Source organism: Malaclemys terrapin, chromosome 10 (assembly GCF_027887155.1).
Source record: "Malaclemys terrapin pileata isolate rMalTer1 chromosome 10, rMalTer1.hap1, whole genome shotgun sequence".
Lineage (NCBI taxonomy): Eukaryota > Metazoa > Chordata > Testudines > Emydidae > Malaclemys > Malaclemys terrapin.
The window spans coordinates 78,853,068-78,873,272 of NC_071514.1; the positions used below are offsets into that span (position 1 = coordinate 78,853,068).

The window sequence follows — 20,205 nt, forward strand, 5'->3', positions numbered from 1 at the left end:
GTGTGGGGGGAGGGGGGGGAAGGAAAGAGATCACAAGTGGAGATAAGTGTAGCAAAGGGGAATGTAGTCAGGTCTTGTCTATTCCTAACCTCTGGGTTTAAGTAGTCCTTTAACCCTACAAGTGAACTTTGTTCTGCTTATGTCTAGAGAAAGGGATTCTAGATCTAGCCCCCTTACAGATTTGAATGCACAGCAGGAAAGATTCAGTGCTTCAGCAACCAAATCAGAGCTGCACCAGGACTCCCCTGCTCCTTTTTGGCTGTAGCAGACATCTGGTTGGTCACCTTTTTCCTTCTGCTTTGATTCCTCTAGGAGGACACAGATAGAAGTGGTGGAAGCAGAAAGGGGGATGGGGTGGGGGTAGTTTAAGGACAAATTTGTCAGCATTGTGGAGTCCACCTGCTTTAGCACAGCTGGCACCTAACAGCAGGAAGTCTGGCAGGAGAGGCAGCTGGGAAGCATTAAAGTAATGGCTCAGGCCTGGCCTTTGGTAGGGTCCAAGGAATGCCGAGAAGGTTCCAGGAGAGACTTGTTCTTCCTGTAGGCTCTGCAGTGGTACAGAGCTCAAATGCTGGCTCTGCACCACATCTTGCCTTCCTACCCAACCTCACCCCAGCTGGGAATGGGTCTTCTCACCCCCCCCCCCCCCAAAACCCAGTAGCAGGACATGATCCGTGCGTACAGTGAAGCGAGAAAGAGTCAACACCAGCCAAGCCTCTATTGTGTGCACTTTTATTTGAACTGGTCTTAAGTCAGTGTACAGGTAGCCCCTCCCCTCCCCCACATACTGGCACCACTTCTCATTGGACGCTCAAGGGGTACTGTAAAGCCTTCATTCACATCTATAATTGGGGAAACAGCCCATTTGCTTGACAAAAATCAAAAGAAGGGATCAAGTGTGTTTTGTTTTAAGGCGGCAGATACAAAGACACTTGTTGGGTTACATAATTTACTGACAAGCATTACTCTACTCCTTCGAGCTGGGCTGCTGCCTCCACAGAGGCAAGTAACTTCCTGTAACAATGCATTATGCAATATTTGGAATGACTATTAAAAAACAAATGTACAATCAAAGTCCTGATGCACTGTAGAACTTTGGGGACGTTCGCGCCAACATGTTAAGACTGCTGCTGTCACCTTCACCATTCCAGTTTTTAGATCCTGAGTCAAGCGCCAAAAAAAACAAATAAAGCCATGCCAATCTCATCTTGTTTTATGCGCAATTATGGGTTTTATCAAAGGTGGGATGTGGTAACAGTCCGGTTTAGAAGCATTTGCGGTGGACAATGGAGGGTCCGGATTCGTCGTACTCCTGCTTGCTGATCCACATCTGCTGGAAGGTGGACAGAGAGGCAAGGATGGAGCCACCAATCCAGACAGAGTACTTGCGCTCAGGGGGGGCAATAATCTGTAGGAGACAAGAGAGTTACATGCTTGTATCAGATGCCAACCAACACTACTGATGCCACTGTAGCTGGATCACAGTTTGGGCTATAGCCAACAGGGCACAACCCTTCTGGAGCTCTTTTGCAACTTAATGAAAAATTGAGTAACATGAAAAGGTTAAGACCAGGCCTGTTGCAAGCCACTAGATTTGCCACATTAAAAGACCAACGATAGTCAGCATTCACTTTTAGCCACCATCACATGGCATTTAATCTGAACAGGCTTGAGTGGCAAGATCTCATGTTCATTCCCAATTTAGGAACAGCATTTTTCATCAGCCCGTTAGTGCCAGTGCTTCAGGCCAAGGAAGACTATTCACATGGTGGTACTGTCATCAAAATACCATGACCCAATGATTCCAGGATTTGAGCTCTTGTAGCTTTTTTCCATCCCAGGGACCTAGCTCTGATCAGGACAACGCCACCCACTGCTGGAACATGAGCAGAGAGCACAAGTTCTGGGGTCTCCAACATACCTTAATTTTCATTGTGCTGGGTGCCAGGGCTGTGATCTCCTTCTGCATTCTGTCAGCAATGCCTGGGTACATGGTGGTACCACCAGACAGCACAGTGTTGGCGTACAGGTCTTTACGGATATCCACATCACACTTCATGATGGAGTTGAAGGTAGTTTCATGGATGCCACAGGATTCCATACCTAGCAGGAAGGAACCAGTAATAAGGTCAGTAAGATACCAACTAGAGGATCACAACCTAATAAGCTAGTGTAATTTAGGGCACACTAAGAATGCCAAATGCATACATCATGCAGAATCCAGCACCAGATAGAGACAAGTGCTTCTTCCAGCCTTCAGCGAAGAAGAGATCTCTCGCTTGGCTTCACAACACTTAAGTTAGTCTAGAATGATTGTGTGGGAAGCTATGTGCCATTAGATTCACCACTAAAGCTTGGGGGGAAAGGCAAAGACAAAAGCAAATTGCACCAATCATCTCCTACAAGATGAGGACTTACCCAAGAAAGATGGCTGGAAGAGGGCTTCTGGGCACCTGAACCTTTCATTGCCAATGGTGATCACCTGACCATCAGGGAGTTCGTAGCTCTTCTCCAGGGAAGAGCTGGAGGCAGCGGTGGCCATCTCCTGTTCGAAGTCCAGAGCAACGTAGCACAGCTTTTCCTTGATGTCACGCACGATTTCCCTTTCGGCTGTGGTGGTGAAGCTGTAGCCTCTCTCTGTCAGGATCTTCATGAGGTAGTCCGTCAGATCACGGCCAGCCAGATCCAGACGGAGGATGGCGTGGGGGAGGGCATAACCTTCATAGATGGGCACAGTGTGGGTGACACCATCACCAGAGTCCATCACAATACCTGTGGTACGACCAGAGGCGTACAGGGACAACACAGCCTGAATGGCTACGTACATGGCTGGGGTGTTGAAGGTCTCAAACATGATCTGTGGACACAAGAGAAGAGGTTAAGTTGACAGGATGTGACCAAGAAGTTCACTCGGCACTCACAAGAGACAGTTTGCGGCAAGTCATGCAAATGTCCTTATGCTGCAGAGTGTAGCGTCTGCAGACTCAGGATTTGGTCTTCTGGAATGGGAGACCATACCAACCAGCTCTGAGCTCACAGCAAACCCACCAACCCAAGATCAAACCTTGGAAAGAGGAATGGAGAACATGGACTAACATCTTAGCTTTCTCACAAGCTCTAGAAAGCTATGTTACAGAAGTCACTCAGGGCAGGTGAATGAGTTAGTGTTGTTAGAAAAAGCAGTTAAAGGAGTTGCTAGTATAAAGTCAGCAAGAGGACACCAGCTTAGGAAAAGCAAATAAAACCTGTCAAGATCCAGCAAAGAGAAGACTCAGGTCAGGAAAGGAAAACCCTGTAGAGAATGGCAAAGGAAAAAAGATGAAGGCACGCAAGGGAGGAATGCTGGCCAGCGGCTCTCAATCAGCTGGAGCCAAATGATGGAGAATGGGGACCAAGGCCACTTTACACACCTGTGTCATCTTTTCTCTGTTGGCCTTGGGGTTCAGGGGAGCCTCTGTAAGCAGCACAGGGTGCTCCTCAGGGGCAACTCTGAGTTCATTGTAGAAGGTGTGGTGCCAGATCTTCTCCATGTCATCCCAGTTGGTGACAATACCGTGTTCAATGGGGTATTTCAGGGTCAGGATACCTCTTTTACTTTGGGCTTCATCACCAACGTAGCTGTCTTTCTGGCCCATACCAACCATCACACCCTGTAGAGAGAAAAGTCAGAGCCGATTAGTCAAACTTGGTCCACTAACGCTAAGACACCAATCCATTGGCGGACTAAACACCAGGCCCCGTTCCTCAGCCAGTTCCTCAACCCTGGCTGCTAGCGTGCTCTTTAGAGTTTTGCTGAGGCATTAGAGGTTACAGGACCTAGGAAGCCAGGCCATAGGTACACAACTTCCCCATCCCAGTAGAGATGGGGCATTTTACTGGCTGACAGTAGATGCACTAAACTAGCTCATTTCTTTTCACTCCTGCACGGCCACACATCTGTGTGCCGACAGGATATGATCTAGATCATATACACTATGCAGTGTTTTCTTCTGATCACTAGGATTCATCCGACAATACAGGCAAGATGCTAATTCCATTACATACCTGATGTCTGGGGCGACCGACGATGGATGGGAAGACAGCACGAGGGGCATCATCCCCAGCAAAACCGGCTTTGCACATACCGGAGCCATTGTCAACAACGAGCGCAGCAATATCATCATCCATGGCGAACTGTAAAGTAATGGAGACAACATCAGCAAGCTTGATTAGCTGGGCAACAGATGTTTCATTTTAAGTTTATTGACGTCTCCATGCTCCAGAATTTCCGGAAAAACTTGTAATGGCTGTGAGCGTATCATGGTTTGGGAGGAAACCCCCATGCGGTATGCAGAGGCAAGGGCCTTCCCCACCCATTTCCTTTCTAGCTTCCTGTTTGTGAGCTGGACTTCTCCCTTTCAGCCACTAGAGGGCGCAGAGCACTGCATATTTTGCCTTTGCACCGATTTGGGACAAAGGAAGTCCCTGCTCTAGTCTCACATTATTACCATAAAAGGCAATGGTTAGAGCAAGCTTTGCAAGAAGCTAGTAGTGCGGTGTGGAGCCAGCTTTTGGAGGACTGATTAAGGAGACAAGCCACTCCCCTCCCTTTTCAAATGAAGCATATGGCTGTGGCCACTCCCTGCAAGAGGGAGTGTGCCTGGTACCAGCACTAGGGTGTCTTCAACTGGGCAAGTTGAATTGCAGGTTCCCCACCAGCTAGCCTCAAAACCCTTTACACCGAGTGACAGCACAAGCTAGCACAGGATTAAGACAATGCTATTATGCAATTGTCACATAAGGAGAACTCAGTAATCAGAGACTGAAGTGCCAGGTTTAGAGCAGCAGAGCCACTGGTTAACTGAAAAGTCAGATTCTCCCCACCTGTGCCTCCTCCCACCCTTTGTACCAACCTAGCAAGGTTGCTCTGGGAACCTAACTCCTTCACCCCACTGTCGGGTAGAAGCATGGCTTGGCTGGAAAGTTTTTTTTTTTTAAATGCATTTTAAAACCAAACCAGCAATAAAAAGAGCACCTCTTCCCCCCTATTATCAGGCAGAATAGCCCTTGATCTGTGCCCCAAGGCCAGAGACACTAGCCATCTAGACCTGCGGGGACCCCACCCCTTCCCAGACACTAGAGACAATGCCCTCAGCAGAATCAGATTTCAGATCAGTCTTCCTGGACCCACCCACTCCCTCAGCCCCTTACCAAAAGGGAGCCTCCAGTGTTCCCTTAAGAGGGTGTATGGGGGGCCTCCAGTGTAACCGCCCCATAGGATGGGGGGGGAGGGAGAGAAGAGGCAGCCACCTCTCAGAGGGATCCCATATGCCTTCAGCAAGACAAAGAGGACCCCCCCCCCAGCCTCTGGGCCGGGAGACTGATTCATGTCTTTTCCCCTCCCCATCCTGTGCATGGAGGATCCTCCCTCTGCCTCCCCCACCTTTACCCAGCATGTGCTGAGCTGATACAATAGAAGTACCGGCTTTCTGCCACCGGAAGCAGCAGCTCTGGAGTCACACCCTAACCAGAGCGTAAGGGCAGCGAACAGAGATACCCCCTGTCCCCCAGATGTCTTCCCCCAAGCCCTCTTTTCAGCAGCACCACTGGTCCACCAACCCCCCCCACCTCCCTCCTCTTGGGAAGGGGATTCGCTTTAGATGTCCCTTCCTCCTTCCCCCCCCCCATTCAACCTCTACTCCAACCACAAATCCTCTTAGGCACCGAGACAAGCGAACCAGATTACAGCCCCACAGCGGTCTCAGCAACACTGCAACCGACGAGACCCTCTCTCCACCCACAAACTCAAGATTAACTTGAGTCAAACTCCACCGCACCCCCCTGTCCCGATCACAACCATGCAACAGCACCGGTGGATTCAACCCCCCTTGCCTGCCTGGGGAGCTCGCTCACTCAATCACTGCCAGCTCTGGTCGCGGACAAGGAAAAGCTAAAATAAACCGATCCTGCCCCGCATGCTCCGCCATTCACAGTTTAGCTCGTGCACTTTAGCTTTGCAAAGAGATGGACTCTCCCCTGGAAGAGGAGCACCCCCTAAATAAATCTTACCCCAAAAAGCAACCCCACAACAGCCTGAGTTCATTGCAATGGCTTTCCCTTGGGGGGGGCAGCATTAGCTTTTATCTGGAAGCCATCAGAATTCAGCCCCTCTTTGGGGTCTTTTTGCTGGGGTGGGAGTAGTGAAATCGAATCAAAGGGGCCCTTAGAAATCCAGCCCGTCCTCCCTGCCCCCCCTCAAAGGACAGCGGCTCTAAGGGGGGCTCCTGCCCCTCATCACTTACCTTAAGGAAGTTGCAAGTTTTTTAGCCCCTTGGCAAAAAAAGAAGCGGCTCGGCCGGCTTGTGGGGGAATGTGACGCGTGCAGAGGGAGCTCACAGCTACTCCAACCCGCCTCGCGAGCCGGGTTTTATGGGGCCAGAGCGGTAGAGCCCTAGCCATAAAAGGCAACTTTCGGAGCTAGCCCTTCTGATTGGCCCGGCCGCTGCCTCTCCCGAGCCGCTTTGCACATTGCAGCAGTTTTTCCCCCCACCCTTGCAAAAAAAAAAAAAAAAGAGAGAGAGCGAGAGAGAAGCAGGAGGGGTGGGGGAGGGCTGCTCCTGGCTGCCTGTGGGTGCAGTACCCTGTCTGCTCCTTTGCAGGCGTGAGCCCACGCTCAGTGCCATAGCAATGCAGGGTTGATTCATAACGAAACGTGCATGCAGAGGCTGCCTTGTTGTTCTGCCCAGGCACCAGCCTCTTCCCTGGGGAAAAGGGCTCCGCGTGGGTCTGGTGGCCCAGGCCACTGTGGCTCGCCAGGCCTGGGGGTCTTACGGCCTCCCATCCCACCCGCGTGCTACCGATTATTGGCCGCCCTCGACTGAGCGTGGCAGGCTCGGTTGTGTGGCGCCCGGTGCCCCGGAGGCATCCCCTTCAAATAACCTCCCTGCCTCGGCAGGCCAGTGAAAAAGAGGTTATCGAGAGCCTGATCCTGCGAACGCTGCAGTGGGCTGGCTACTGGAAGAAATGCCTGGCCTTCACTGGGGCCACACGACACTCAGCGGCGAATGGGCCCTTAGACTGCAGGGTCTTCTGGACAGGAACCTTAGAGCCACATCTCTGGCCTGGCTGAGGTCCCCCTCAGTGCAGGAAGGGGTTAAACGCAAAGGCAGCTTACTCTGGAGCTAAGGGGCCTTCCTGGTCCCCCAGTCTAAATTAGAGTAGCCTCAGACAGCAGCAAAGTTCCTGCCCCCAACTGTGCCCCTGGAATATCCCCTACACCCCAGGCTGTGAAAAGGCATGGCCTACAGCTGGTTATATCAGCTAAGGAAGCCCCTATGCTAGAGGTATTCCTAGTGAGCGAGCTGCTGACTTTATGGCCCATTTATGCTGAGAAAGAAGCACCAAGAGGCCATAGGGCAAAGGAAAATCAGCCCCTACTGTCCATATGCTGGACTATTAACGTGCCTTTGGCACCAGGCAAATAATCATCATCCAGAACAGATTCCAATTTAAAATTGAATTTAAGGGTCAAATTCACCCCACAAGGCAGTGGGCACAAGGGAGCTGCTCTTGCTGCTATCATTGGTAAAGGCGGCCCTTTAACTCACCCACCCAAGGAATATTACGGTAACTTACAAACCCTGTGAATGATATTTGTATTAAGATTGCTGCAAATGTGTGATATGGTACGCCAGCACCTGATCTGCCTGCTCTGTGTGTCACAGTTGGAGTTAAGCACCTACATACCTTTGTGAATCCCACCCACTGGGGCCAGGTCTACACTTAAAAATCTGCACCAGTGAGGCTGCACCACTGTAGTGCTTCAGTGAATATGGTACTATGTTGACAAGAGAGCTTCTCCAGTCTGTCAAGTATCAGAGGGGTATCCCTGTTAGTCTGAATGTGTAAAAAGCAACAGAGGGTCCTGTGACACCTTTAAGACTAACAGAAGTATTGGGAGCATAAGCTTTCGTGGGTAAGAACCTCACTTCTTCAGATGCACGGCACTGCATCTGAAGAAGTGAGGTTCTTACCCATAAAAGCTTATGCTCCCAATACTTCTGTTAGTCTTAAAGGTGCCACAGGACCCTCTTTCTCCAGTCTGTGTAATTAATCCACGTCTGCAAGAGACAGTAGCTTATGTCAATGGGAGAAGCCCCCCATCAGCATAGTGTCTACACTGGGGATAGGTCGGTATGACTGTGTTGCTCAGGGCGTGTATAGTGTAGACCTGGCCTGAGTAGTGCTTAGTGGTTGTTGTCTTAGGCCTTGATCCTGGCCTGAGCTGTCTGCAGATGGAGGCCTGCAGCCACTCATCTGCACACAGGTCATTGTAGGATCAGACTTAGCTGGAACTTGGGAGTTCTTGTTCCTTTTCCATTTAGCTGTTTGGGGCCAGGCTAAATGTGTCTTTGTGTATGTTGTTTTTGTGTGAACGTTTCTCACTGCATTGTATTTCTGCAATTCCGGGTTTCATTATTATAATCAACCATCATTTCAAAATAAAGGTTAGGCCATCATAAAAGTAACAATGCCCAGCAATTACGTAGCACTTTGCATCTTCAAAGCACTGTACAAACTTTCAGTAATTAACCAAGTTAATTAAACAGTAGTGGAGGTAAAGTGTCAGCCTCAACTTACAATCTGTTGCAGTCGGCAGCACAGACTTACTGTTACTTAAATGTAGGTCCTTTCAGATTTAATCCCAGTGGTTTAAAACACAAAATCCCCTGGAAAATGCCAACCATGTGGGCTATTTATCAGACACCTCCAACTGGTACCTTTCAGCTGGGATGCCCCAAAGGAGCTTGGCCCTGATCATATGGTTAGGTGACGCTCAGGTGTAGAGGGACAACAGGGTGATGGGGTACACATCATAGGAAGGGCTGCTGTGACCGTTTTACAGCCTGTTCCTTGAAAGCCCTTAGTCACAGGAAAGTCAAGGAGACTGCTCAGGTGAATAAAGACTAAGAGTAAAGGTGTGCAGGACTGGGCCTGCATTCAACTAACAGGATGCCTGAAGGGAATCGCTGTTCCAGCCATTTAACGTTGATCCTGCCTGCTGAGGTTGGGTGGTTTTTTGTTTTGTTTTTTGTGAGGGGGGGGGGAGTACATTATCTCCCCAGGTAAGATGTATCATGGCATCTGTGCTATGTGGAACAAAGGAGGGAAGAAAGCAGCAGGGGAAGCTGTGTAAACAGCTTCAAAACAGAGCTCTGCCATTGCCTAGGGAGGGGGGATACTATAGGGTATAACAACTGTAACAACCCATTTATGGATTGGGCCAGGATCTTGTTCCCATCCTATCATTCCCGATGTTGCTTTCCTGTGTTCTATTTTGTTGAATTCACCCCTGTGCAGAGGGTCTGTGCCCAGCGGTAGCCCTGTATGGGGCCAGAATCCTGCAGGATGCTCAGAGGAGTTGGGAAGGGCTGGTGGCATCAGGCCTTGGTTCCTTTCTTCTTCCTGTGGCTTAGTGCTGAGGTGCCCAGAGAACAGCCTGGGGGACCAATGGCTTCCTAACAGGGGGAGGATCCCCTAGAGCTGCAGGGTGAGGACACGCTGATCCACTGCGGGATTGTACTGCTGGTGAACTCAAGCCATAAGCGATTTCTAGTCATGTGTCAAGGGCATGACAGCCAGGAGAAAATATGAAGCAAGCTCAGGTTCCTGGTAAATGGACACTGTGCCCCCCAGACTCTCAGTGCTTGGAAGCCCCTTGGTTTGAGGGAGCTCTTTTCTTAAGGCAGGGGTGGAAAGAGCTGTGTCCGCCCCAGGTAACACCAGGAGAACTGCTGCTGCCACTAGTAGCCATCCTGGGTAGGAGGAAGGTGGGGGCTGAGAGGAGGGTATCTTCGTGTCATCGCTGTGAAAGGACCATCCTGCTCCGCCACATGGTGGCTGCTCTGTTCCAAACTCTGTGCTGGCTTGGGTCACGTTGCCCCGTAGAAAGGTTGGACCAGACTCTGCCCTCGGCTTCACTGGTGCAAATCCAGAGTAATTCCAGGGCAGTCAATGGCACCCTCCAGATTTACGCGGTTGTCACTGAGAGCAGAATTTGGCCCTTTGTGTCATTACTGTGCTCTTAGCAATGAGGGGGTTCCCCTAGGTGTGTACTAGCTTTGTTAGGCTCTGAAGATACACACAATGTGCACCCTATCCAGGAGAACCCGTATGGTATCAAGAACCTGCCTAAAGGAACGCGAGTATGCCACATGAACTCGACGACCACATCCCATGCATATTGCACCATGAATGTGCTCTGTTAATTACGCTATGAAGGGAAACCCATAAGACACAATAGACCACTAGTGTGTGCACTACGGATGGGCTCTTAAATGATAATGTGATCAAATACATGTGCAAAGAGGCACTCAGCTTACACTGATAATGTTCTTACAAACCTACCCTAGATCTCCTCTTACGAACATACAGAATACAGCCTGGTGAGTGCCAAAGCACCTTGCCAAAAATGTCCAGCTATAAGGAATGAAATAAAGGTTACTTCAAAACCTCAGGGTTTTCCTTAAGGAGGGGTGGAGAGGGGAAAGAGGGGCCTGAGCATAGGAATCTAGGGACCAGGCACTCCTGAGCTCAAATCCTGACTCTGCCATTGACTTTCTCTGTGACCTTAGGCAAGTCCCTTAACCTGTCTGTGGCTCAGCTTCCTCATCAGTAAAATGGGGCTAATTGGTTAATTCCCTAGGGGAATAATTAATTAATGCACTGCTTTGAAAAGGCTGCGTGGTGAGTACTATATGTCAAATAGGAGATGTTCCAAGTCCTGGATGAATGATGGCTGCCAAGGAGTAAAATGAAGCAAGGGGAAAGGTTACATGGGAGAGTTGATAAGGGACCAGAAAAAGCACTCCCATTTGTTGGGGGAAGGGAACAGAGAGCTCCCATAATAGGGATTGTGAAGGAGGCTGACATGGTCAACATCTGCTTTGTTGCAGTTCTCAGCAACAAAGGATGAAAGGAGCAGGGGGCTCAGGCAGATAAATGTTAATGAGGCACTAGAAACATCAGGATTCATAAGAGGCAAGTGAAAGACTCCTGAGATAAGAAGTGTACCAATCAGCAGGCCAGATGCGATTCATCAGCCCTGCAAAGGAACTGAGCAAAGGAGTCACCAAGCTCCCCTGTCTTTGGGGACTCATGCAGAGAGGATGAGGTGTGATGGGGGATGGCAGATGTAGGTTGGATCATTTTGAAGGAAAGGGAAATACCTGCCAGATAGAATCACCTAACATCCAGGAATATTGGAGAAAATCATAAAGCAATTTGGAAACACTTGGAAAACAATAACAAAACCCCTGAACGTTAAATCCTTTTCATGCAATGGGAATTTTGCCCACACAAGGACCGCAGAAGCGGGTCCATAATAAGTAGTTAGCAGCATGGCTTCCGTCATTTCCTTTGAGGTAGAGAAAAGCCAGGGTTCAAGTCTCCTGAATATAAAGTGGATTCTTTATTGAGGCTGCTGATCACAGACAGATAGCGAGGTCCTCTCCACACCCCAGACTGACTACTACCACGCGTACTGCCTAATGTTGTCAGACAGGATGTTCTCCTGGAGCAAAACGCAGAGGAAGGGACTGGCAAGAGACTCCAGGTTAATATCAGTTAGCACAGAAATGAACCCGATATCTTTTGGTGGCACATGTAAGGCGTTCATCTACCATGGCGATGAAGGTGGCACAGGAACCTAAACAGAAGAGACCAGGCAAACAGAATGTGATGGACACAGCAGGTCAGAGCAGAGTCTTAGGGCCTGGGTCTCCATTGCATCATCATTTACCCCTGGGCCAGGCGAGTGAGTAGTGGGTGTCAAAGGCTCCCATTCTGATCTGAACCTCACGCCCACCTCCATGCTGGCTTGAGGCATAGCTCCATGGATGGTTCAGATTGCACCTGGACTAGATCGCCCATCCCTATCTGCACCTGCAAGGAAGTAACACAAAGAGGAGCGAGGGGGGAACATTTTCAAGGGTGAGTTTAGGGATATAGCAGAGAGCGTTCCACAATCTGAAATTGGACGTGAGCCATAGAAAAGGCTGGATCTTCTCTGAAAATGCAACGGAGGGTGGGGGGTCAGTCTCCTACTCATATTCACTTTGGGATTTTGTTATTCTTCAGGACAGGGGACCAACCTATCTATATCCAGCCAGTCCCTTGACATCTGAGATGTGCTGCTGTGAGAAGCCAAGAAAGATACGGGTTAAATACCAGAACAGGCTTTACAATGAGGTCTGTCAGAGCCAATGGCAGTTGAAGGCACAAGTTCCTCCCATGAGCAGGCATTGTGAAACTGTCAGTGTAGGCTTTAGGGGTTTTCTTTGTTTCAGTTCACTTTTCCTTGCCTTCCCCTTGGCCTGCTCTGCGGTGTTGGATCTCCCTGGCTCATGGTGAAATCATCTGTAGGAGGATGCTCTATGCCCTGCTGTGGTTGATATGGCTGAGGCCTAGTTCTCAGGAACTATATTCCACGGCTCTGCCTTCATCTCCATCTCTTGTTCTTTTTAAAAGAAATTTCACCCCCAGGCAGCCTCACTCATAGGACACTGCATCAACTTTGTTTTCAGCTTGTCCCTTCCATTCCCATAATTGGAGCTTTCTTTCCCTCATCATGTGCTCTGGCTGTTAGCCTTTTCACAACCTCCTGATCGCTTTCTCTCCCTCCTCCCCGCCAGTCAGTGCCTCCATGGAACATTCGGGCTTATTATGTGAGAGAAACATCCCTGAGGGTGAGCTCCAACCCCTCCTCCCATGCCCAATAGAAGAACCTGGGAGGAGGAACCCAAACGAAGATGTGTCTCATGCAAGGATTCCTTCAGACTCTTCCCTTCCCAAACCGTTGCAGGGGGTTACTGACAGGGGATGACATGAGAAGGACTTGTTCTAGTACCCCTGCCCCTTCCAAGGAGATGCATTCTGGAGTCCTCTCCTCCGCCCCTTCCCTACACCGACGCTCATTCGCTCTCTCACTTTCCACCCTCTAGCCACAATGAGGAAGAGAGATGGTGACACTGAGCCAAAAGATACTGAGCAACCCCTGGAAACTTTTGAAATTAACAAGTGGGTTTTGAATAAAATCCCCTCAAAGAGCTTTTTTTTCTAGCACTGGTTTTTCCCTCCTCTTGTGCTTGTGGGGCGGAAGGGAAGGCCCAGCCCATGACATCTTAGTTCATAGATTTGCAGGCCCAGATCCTGAGTTTCTTACTCCATTTTTACTAGTCCTCAGTCCCGCAAAACTTCCATCATCTTCAATGGGCGTTTCAGCAAGGACCTCAGGGTTTGGTCCATAGACATTAGAGATGGGAGCGATTTGGTCACTCCAGCTAGTCCTTCCTCTTGTCAGGCCAGCATGGGATTGTCCCCTACAGTGTATCTCTGACAGTTTTGTCCCACTTATTTGCAATGTCCCAGGCAGTGGGGTGTCCATCGCACCCACAGGAGTTAAGAAGTCTCTCTAGCCTGAAGCTTTGTAGGGACAGTCACATTTTTCCTTATTAATTTCATTGTATCCCCTGTGCCACCCCAGACAACTCCTCCCCTTCTAGTATGTGTAGACTATTATCATTGCCCTGAGGTATATCGCTTTATATATTCAAACATCAATGTTTCACTATAATCTTTTGAGAAGTCACTCCAATTGATCAGCGCCTTTGTGGTAATGAGGTGTATGTAGCTACCCTTGCAGAACTATCCCCTCTGTGACCTGATGCTTCCATCTACAGCCAAAAACTGCTTTGGCCTTTTGGCTTCAATGACACATTTGAAAGCTCATGTCTAACTCACCATCCTCCATCCTGTGTTTCTTTCAGCTGTAAGGCCTCACTGGTTTCTTTTTCCCATGGAAGAGATGAGCCTGACTCTTCTTTCACTTAAACCAGTTTCACACCAGTGAAATACTCTTGACTCCAGTGGAGTCACTCCCAATTTGCACCAGTATGAGAGCGGATCCTCTGCATTTATGTTAACCCCCTAGATGTAATAGCTTGTATTTTCCCCAGCTGAATCTCATATTTATTTGCTGCCCCCCTTTCGAATCTCTCTAGGCCCCGTTGCATAGCTTCTCTGTCTTCTCTGGGGTTTGTAGCTCCTCTCAGGTTAGTTCCCTCTGTGAATTTCATCACTGCACTGTTTACCCCTCATTTCCAGCTCACTAGTAACGATGGGGACCAACAAATGTTTGGCCAAGTGTGACAGCCATTCACGCAACTCAGGAGAGCAGCATTCTCAGAGGAGAGGAGTCCCCGTCGCATACATGTTTTATCGGTATCCCTTTTTAGAAAAAAGGAGGGGGTTTAAATGTGTGTCTGTTTTGCTTACAGAGTTTCTCATCCTAACACAGATCTTGGGGATACCCTTATTTACTGTTTCCCCCCATTCCAACCCATATAAAAGTCAGGGCTGGCGTTAAGGGGTGGGAAGCAGGGCAGTTGCCCAGGGCCCCACGCCACAAGGGGCACCACGAAGCTAGCTTCAGCCCCAGGTGCTGGAGCTCAGGGCCCCGGGCTGCTCTCCTGCACGGTGGGGCTTCAGCTTTTTGCCTTGGGCCCCAGTGAGTCTAATGCCAGCCACGCTTGGCAAAGCCCCTGAAACCTGCTCACCGCCCCCCTCACCGCGGACCCCTGGTTGAGAACCACTGAGCTCGATCAGAAAAAGGCCCTCCTAGTCCTGTATAATTATACTGGTAAATTTCCCCTCACACTAGCCTGAGCCCGAGTTTCAGGGGACATCCCTCCATCTAGCAATAGGGGGAATGAGAGAACAAGAGGGTCATGCTAAATAGCAGGCACCCTGGCTTCTTTTGAAATGTGTCAGCTCCCTGGAACTATTCATCACCCCAGTGATTCAGCCTGAAACTCAAACCCTACATCTCCCCAGTCAGGGTTAAAGAACAGTCGGCCGTAGCAGTATCAGAGTTGCTTGGAAACTTTCTCAGACAGTGATGTTCTCCATGGATTTGTTACATGACCCATAAAACGTAGCACAAAGAGGTGAACATTGATTCTTTCATCCCATACAGTATCTTTTACATCTTTTTTCTAATTACTTTGCAAATTCTGTTGTAAAAAGCATTATAATGCTCGATGGAATTCTCTGCTGGCTATCAGTGTACATGGGAAATGAAACAGATATTGGAATATTCAAAATGGGATTCAGTCTAATCTCCGCTCAACTTGCTGACAATAACAAGGGTTTTAGCACCTTCCCTCCAAGGATCTTCAAGCCCTTTGCAAAGATGACACGATGACCTCACAGGACTGTTGGCAGGCTTAGGGACAGAGCATTATCTTCATTTTATAGATGGGAAAACGGAGGTGCAGAGGGGTTGAAGCCAGCATTTGAAAATGTACATCTCCAGGTGTTCTGAGAGTTGTGAAGTGCCCTGAAAATACACAAGGCTGTATAACTGCTAAGCACTATTGTGATTTTGATGTGGTGGTTTTAATCTCGGGCTAGGGGAGGGAAGGATGGCTTAGTGGTTTGTACAAAGGACGGGGACTCGGGATAACTGGGCTCTCTTCCTGGCCCTGCCATTGTCTTTGGGCAAGTGACTACTACTCACCTTTTCAAATCTGAGTGCCCACAGCTAGGCATCTCAATCTATACTGAGGTGCCTGAATACGTGGTGTGATTTCCAGAGGTGCAAGTTCTCAACTGCCATGAAAATCTATCCACTCAGTCACAGCCTTGTGGAGCAGGGCATTGTTGTTATCCCCATTTTACAGATGGGAAAATCGAGGCACAGAGGGGTTAAAGAGGGGAGGATAACAAAGGCACAAAGGGCAGGCAGGTTCCCAACTCGCACTTAACAGTCAATGGGAGTTAAGTGCCTAACTCCCCTTGTGCCTTTGAACCCCCCCCCCAAGTGACTTGTCCGAGGCTGCAAAGTCAGTGGCAGAGGAATGGAATGTAGGCGTTCTTGTGTCCCAGTCCTGCATTCAGTCCCCTGGTATCTCTCTTTTGAAAGAAATCATTTGGGACAATTCAGTGTGCACCAACTAGTCTCTTTACTGGAACCAATGATACTGAATGCCACCTAACACCCCTTAATGCCAGTAACTTGTTTCCTATAAGCAGTACACAAACTACGACTCACTCTAGGAGAACAGTGGGACCTTCACCCAATGCCAGGTACATGGGCATTTTTCTTAAACCCGTGCACATCAGGTGTAACTCACTGAAATCAGTGGAGCTGAATCAGGCCTTCTCTCTCTCTAGGCAACACTGCTCCAAAGAAGAACCCAATGCTGCTCCAACTGAAGTCAATCGCAAAACTCCCATGGACTTCAATGGGAGCATGGTAGGCCTGCTGTGTATTTGAATGCCGTCCAAGACAATCTAATGGTCCATTTAGCAAACAAATTCTGGGATTAAATAAATCTGTCCTGATACAGATTGTGTGTGTCTAGACATTGGGTTGCTAAACCAAAACAACTGCATTTTATTATCATTCATCGCAGATCATGTCCCAGAAGTTCCTATCTTCCACTTTGTTTAGACCCCACTTTGGCTTATTCCATGCATTCTTTCCGGCAGAAGATAAGATCTTAGCAGAAAGCTAAACAAAACCAGTTAACATCTTGTGTTAATCGACACTCCCTTGATCCATTAGCATATTATGTCCTGTTCTCCACCAGATATGGGTCTAATTTTTTCATTTTTGGATTAGTAAAGAGGCCCTCATATTCAGATAACAAGCAGTTATAAATAAGAGTCTTTATCTATATATACACATACATACAGACACACACACACACAGAAGGAGAAAGTACAAGCCTTCCCAACAGATTCACCACTTGATTTTAAATGATAGAGGTTCAGATAAATGTATCTAGTGAGTTTTAGAATCACTCTGCCCTAAGACAGGCCCTCGACCAGTGCCATATTATTGTCGGCCTAGGCCGAGGGCGGCAAATTTGCAGGGGCAGAAGCGCCCTTCCGCGCCCCGCCCCCCTGCTCCAGCTCACATCCGCCTCCTCTGCAAGTGCGCCACCACGTCCTGTTTCTCTCCCCTCCCAGCGCTTGCGCCACGAAACAGCTGTTTCGCGGGGCAGGGAGGGAGGGGGGAAGAGGGGGAAAGCCGCGCGCTGGGGGAGGAGGCGGGGCCGGGGCGGGGATTTGGGGAAGGGATCCAATAGGAGAAGGGAGGGGGCGGAGTTGGGGCAGGGACTTTGGGGAGGGGGTTGGAATGGGGGCGGGAAAAGGGCAGAGTCGGGGCGGGGCCAGGGCGGCAATTATTTCCCAGCCTAGGGGCGGCAAAATTATTAATCCGCCACTGCCCTCGACCCAGCTTCCATTTGTGCAAAGGCAACTTTGCACAACCACACTATGGTGCACAGTTTTCTGCACCAATACCTGTGTGCACAGATGTTATAACTGTACACATAAGGGATGAGGTCAGTGTGTGTCAATTATGCCCCCTGCCCACATGTGTGATAAAGTCCCATCATTTGTGGTCCAGGAGAGAATGATCCAAAGATGTACTTTGTGTCTGTATACAGGGTGAACTTCACCACTGGGGAGAGGGCCAACACCAGTTAAGTCCTACTTACGCCCGGGGGGCTTCAATCTCCAGAGCTGTTTGCCTGAGCTCATCTCAGGGTGTGTCTACACTGCAATAAAATACCATCTCACTGTAGTTTACTGCAGTGTACATATACCCAGAGAGGTAGCATGTGAGCACCTCCATGGTATCAGAGTGGCTTGCTTTCGCATCTAGCAGAAGAAGCTGCTTTCAATGTGGAGCTAGCTAACCCTCTGGGCCTTCTGCAATGGAGGCCACCTTTTGAAAACTGGAACCCAAAACTACCAGCCTGACAGCAGTGGAGAGAGAGGCCCCCTTATGCACAGCATGGACAGCAGCCACGCAAGCTTCCCCCATGCTGCCCTGCTAATGAGACTCAGCCCTGACCTGGAAAGGACCTCTAGGAGGGAAAGGAGAGTTCAGTCATCTCAGGGCATTCAGCCCTTGACTCTTTCTGCCCAGACCACCTGCAAGAGGCACATGTGAGTGTCAATAGCCACTTCGAATGGGACTGAGATCACCAGCTCCTTCCACACAGGCCTTTGCACAGCTCTCCGCTGGGGAGACGTGCTCCTTTCAGACCTGGGCTAGAGCCGAACTAATACCCTGGAGCCAGGGGAGCTGGGGAGGGAGAAATGCAGCTTAGATCTGCCTGGCGGGGTTGTACCTTTGATTTTCACGTTGAATGTCAGCGACAAAAGAACCCAGCCCCAACGGGCACGCTCCGAGATTAAATGCACAACGGCGCAAACCTGCCCAGGCTCCAGCCCGTCCTGCTCCTGCCTCCCGGCTCTGCCGTCATCTCCCCGTCTCCGCCCATCGCTCCTCCTGTCTAAAAGCGCCAGTTCTTTCGCCTTTGCAGTCCCTCGTCCCTCCTCTCCAGTGGCCGGGGCTGTGACTCTCCAAGGACGGGTGCTGTTTTCTAGTTATTTCACGTACACGTCACAGTGCAGAGTATTGAGCATTTGGATGGTTAATGCAGCCACTTCCCCAGCCTTAGTTTTGTTGCAGGACTCATGTCCCCAGAGAAAGTGCAGAGGAGGCATTTGTGTGCTCAGATGATACTCCCTCCCCTTGGCGCCCTGTCGGCGCCCCAGGCCTCTTCCTTTGTTCTGCAGCTAGGGTCCGGATTGCTGAAGTCAGCAACACAGCCCCAGTGGTGGAGGAAGCTGTGCAGCTCTAGAAGGCCAAACATCATGTAGATAATAATTGGGCAGGATCTGAGCAGAGAGGGGAAACATACTGGTCAGAATCCCTCAGTCCCATTGACAGTTCAGCCGCCATCCTAGGGTAGTAACAACCAATGATTCCAGCTACTGGGCACCTACGTGCGTGTGCGTCTGCCCAGCCAAGTTCAACAAAGCCCTTGGTAAAACCAGCAGATGTTGTCTGCATGGTGTGGTCCCAATGCCCCGTCCACTGCTGAGGACACTACGCGCACTCACTGAACGTTCTTTTTCCTTGACTTGTTCAAGACAAAGGGGAAAAAGCCTACCTAGTTCTCAGCAGGACTGAGGAGGAGGAAGACACTCAGCAGTGAGTGAGCAGCTCCTTGGAGGCCATGGCTGGGGAGTCCCTAAGCTATTGCCCTGGGGAGTCTGCTGCGAGCTGGGGCGGTCACACCCCACGTCTCTCTGATGGACTGTGGCTCTCACACATCCTGCCTGTTCTGTGGAACAAACACTGCATTGCTGATGGATGAAGGTTCAAGGTGACCTGGGGTAGCACATTCACAACCCCCGGGTGCGCACTCTGTGGTCCCTGTATAGCTTCACCTGCCTTCCGGTTATCCCACATACCCGCAGTGGCTTTTGCTGCAGCCGTTAACCCTCCTCCATTCCACCTTGTGCATTAGGGCTCCCATGCTCAGCATGTCCTCCCTACGGACAAGGGCCCCGAGCCACAACTTCCATGGGTTGGTTAGCTAACCCCACGTGAGAGGCGGTATCTAACAGAAAGAGGTGGCCACAGGCCACTGTGATGGCCTCAGCCAGAATTAAGGCCAAGACAGAGAGACAGCTCTAGAAAACGACAGGTAGGAGAAGAGTAAGAGAGAGGCCAGATTCCCTCAGCTGGAAGGCATGAAGGGAAGCACTGCGCCACAGGACCATCGGTTTTGGTGCCTCTGAGGCTTCCCAACAGTTTGTAAAGGCGACACAGGGTGTGACCAAGGGGTAAACAAGACAAGCTGGCTCTTGTCCGTCTGTTTTTAAAGTCCACCCCAGTTCCTTATTCTCAATGGACCACAGCAGCCTTGTTACTGCCTGGAATATTAGTGTAACTAGATCCGGCCCAGTCCCTTCAGAAGGGCAGGGAATAGAGCCACAGCACGTTCCTTGGCCTTGCTTTGGTGGTGGTTCCCAGAGATAATGCTGCTGCTTCCTCTCCCCACTTCTTCCCAACCTTAGCCAGGCCTACCTCGGCAGCAGCCAATTACCCAGGCCTCATTCAGACCCAGCTACTGAATAGTTGCAAGGGATTAAGTGCAAAGGCAATTGACAAGAGCTACAGGAAGAGCATCAGAACTTAACCTCTTTTGCTGCCACGCCCAGCTTGTATCACAGCCCGGTGCCTGGATTGGGAATGTTTGGCACAGCAAAGCTTTGTTCTGTTGTGTTTTGGCAGGCTGTGGAAATGTCTCAGGTCCACTCCAGCATGGGTGGCAGCCCATCACAAGAGAAAATAAA

General features: G+C 49.9%; 1 protein-coding gene across 1 annotated transcript; it reads right to left on the bottom strand.

The window, feature by feature from the left end:
- Positions 1 to 716: 716 nt before the first annotated feature.
- ACTB (actin beta) lies at positions 717 to 6,391 on the bottom strand. Its single transcript, XM_054041171.1, has 6 exons — positions 6,282 to 6,391; positions 4,045 to 4,173; positions 3,411 to 3,650; positions 2,419 to 2,857; positions 1,922 to 2,103; positions 717 to 1,408 (listed from the first exon to the last, which is right to left on the bottom strand). Exons 2-6 carry the CDS (start codon positions 4,165 to 4,167, stop codon positions 1,265 to 1,267), a joined length of 1,128 nt encoding a protein of 375 aa, XP_053897146.1. The 5' UTR covers positions 4,168 to 4,173; positions 6,282 to 6,391; the 3' UTR covers positions 717 to 1,264.
- Between the last annotated feature and the right edge of the window lie 13,814 nt (positions 6,392 to 20,205).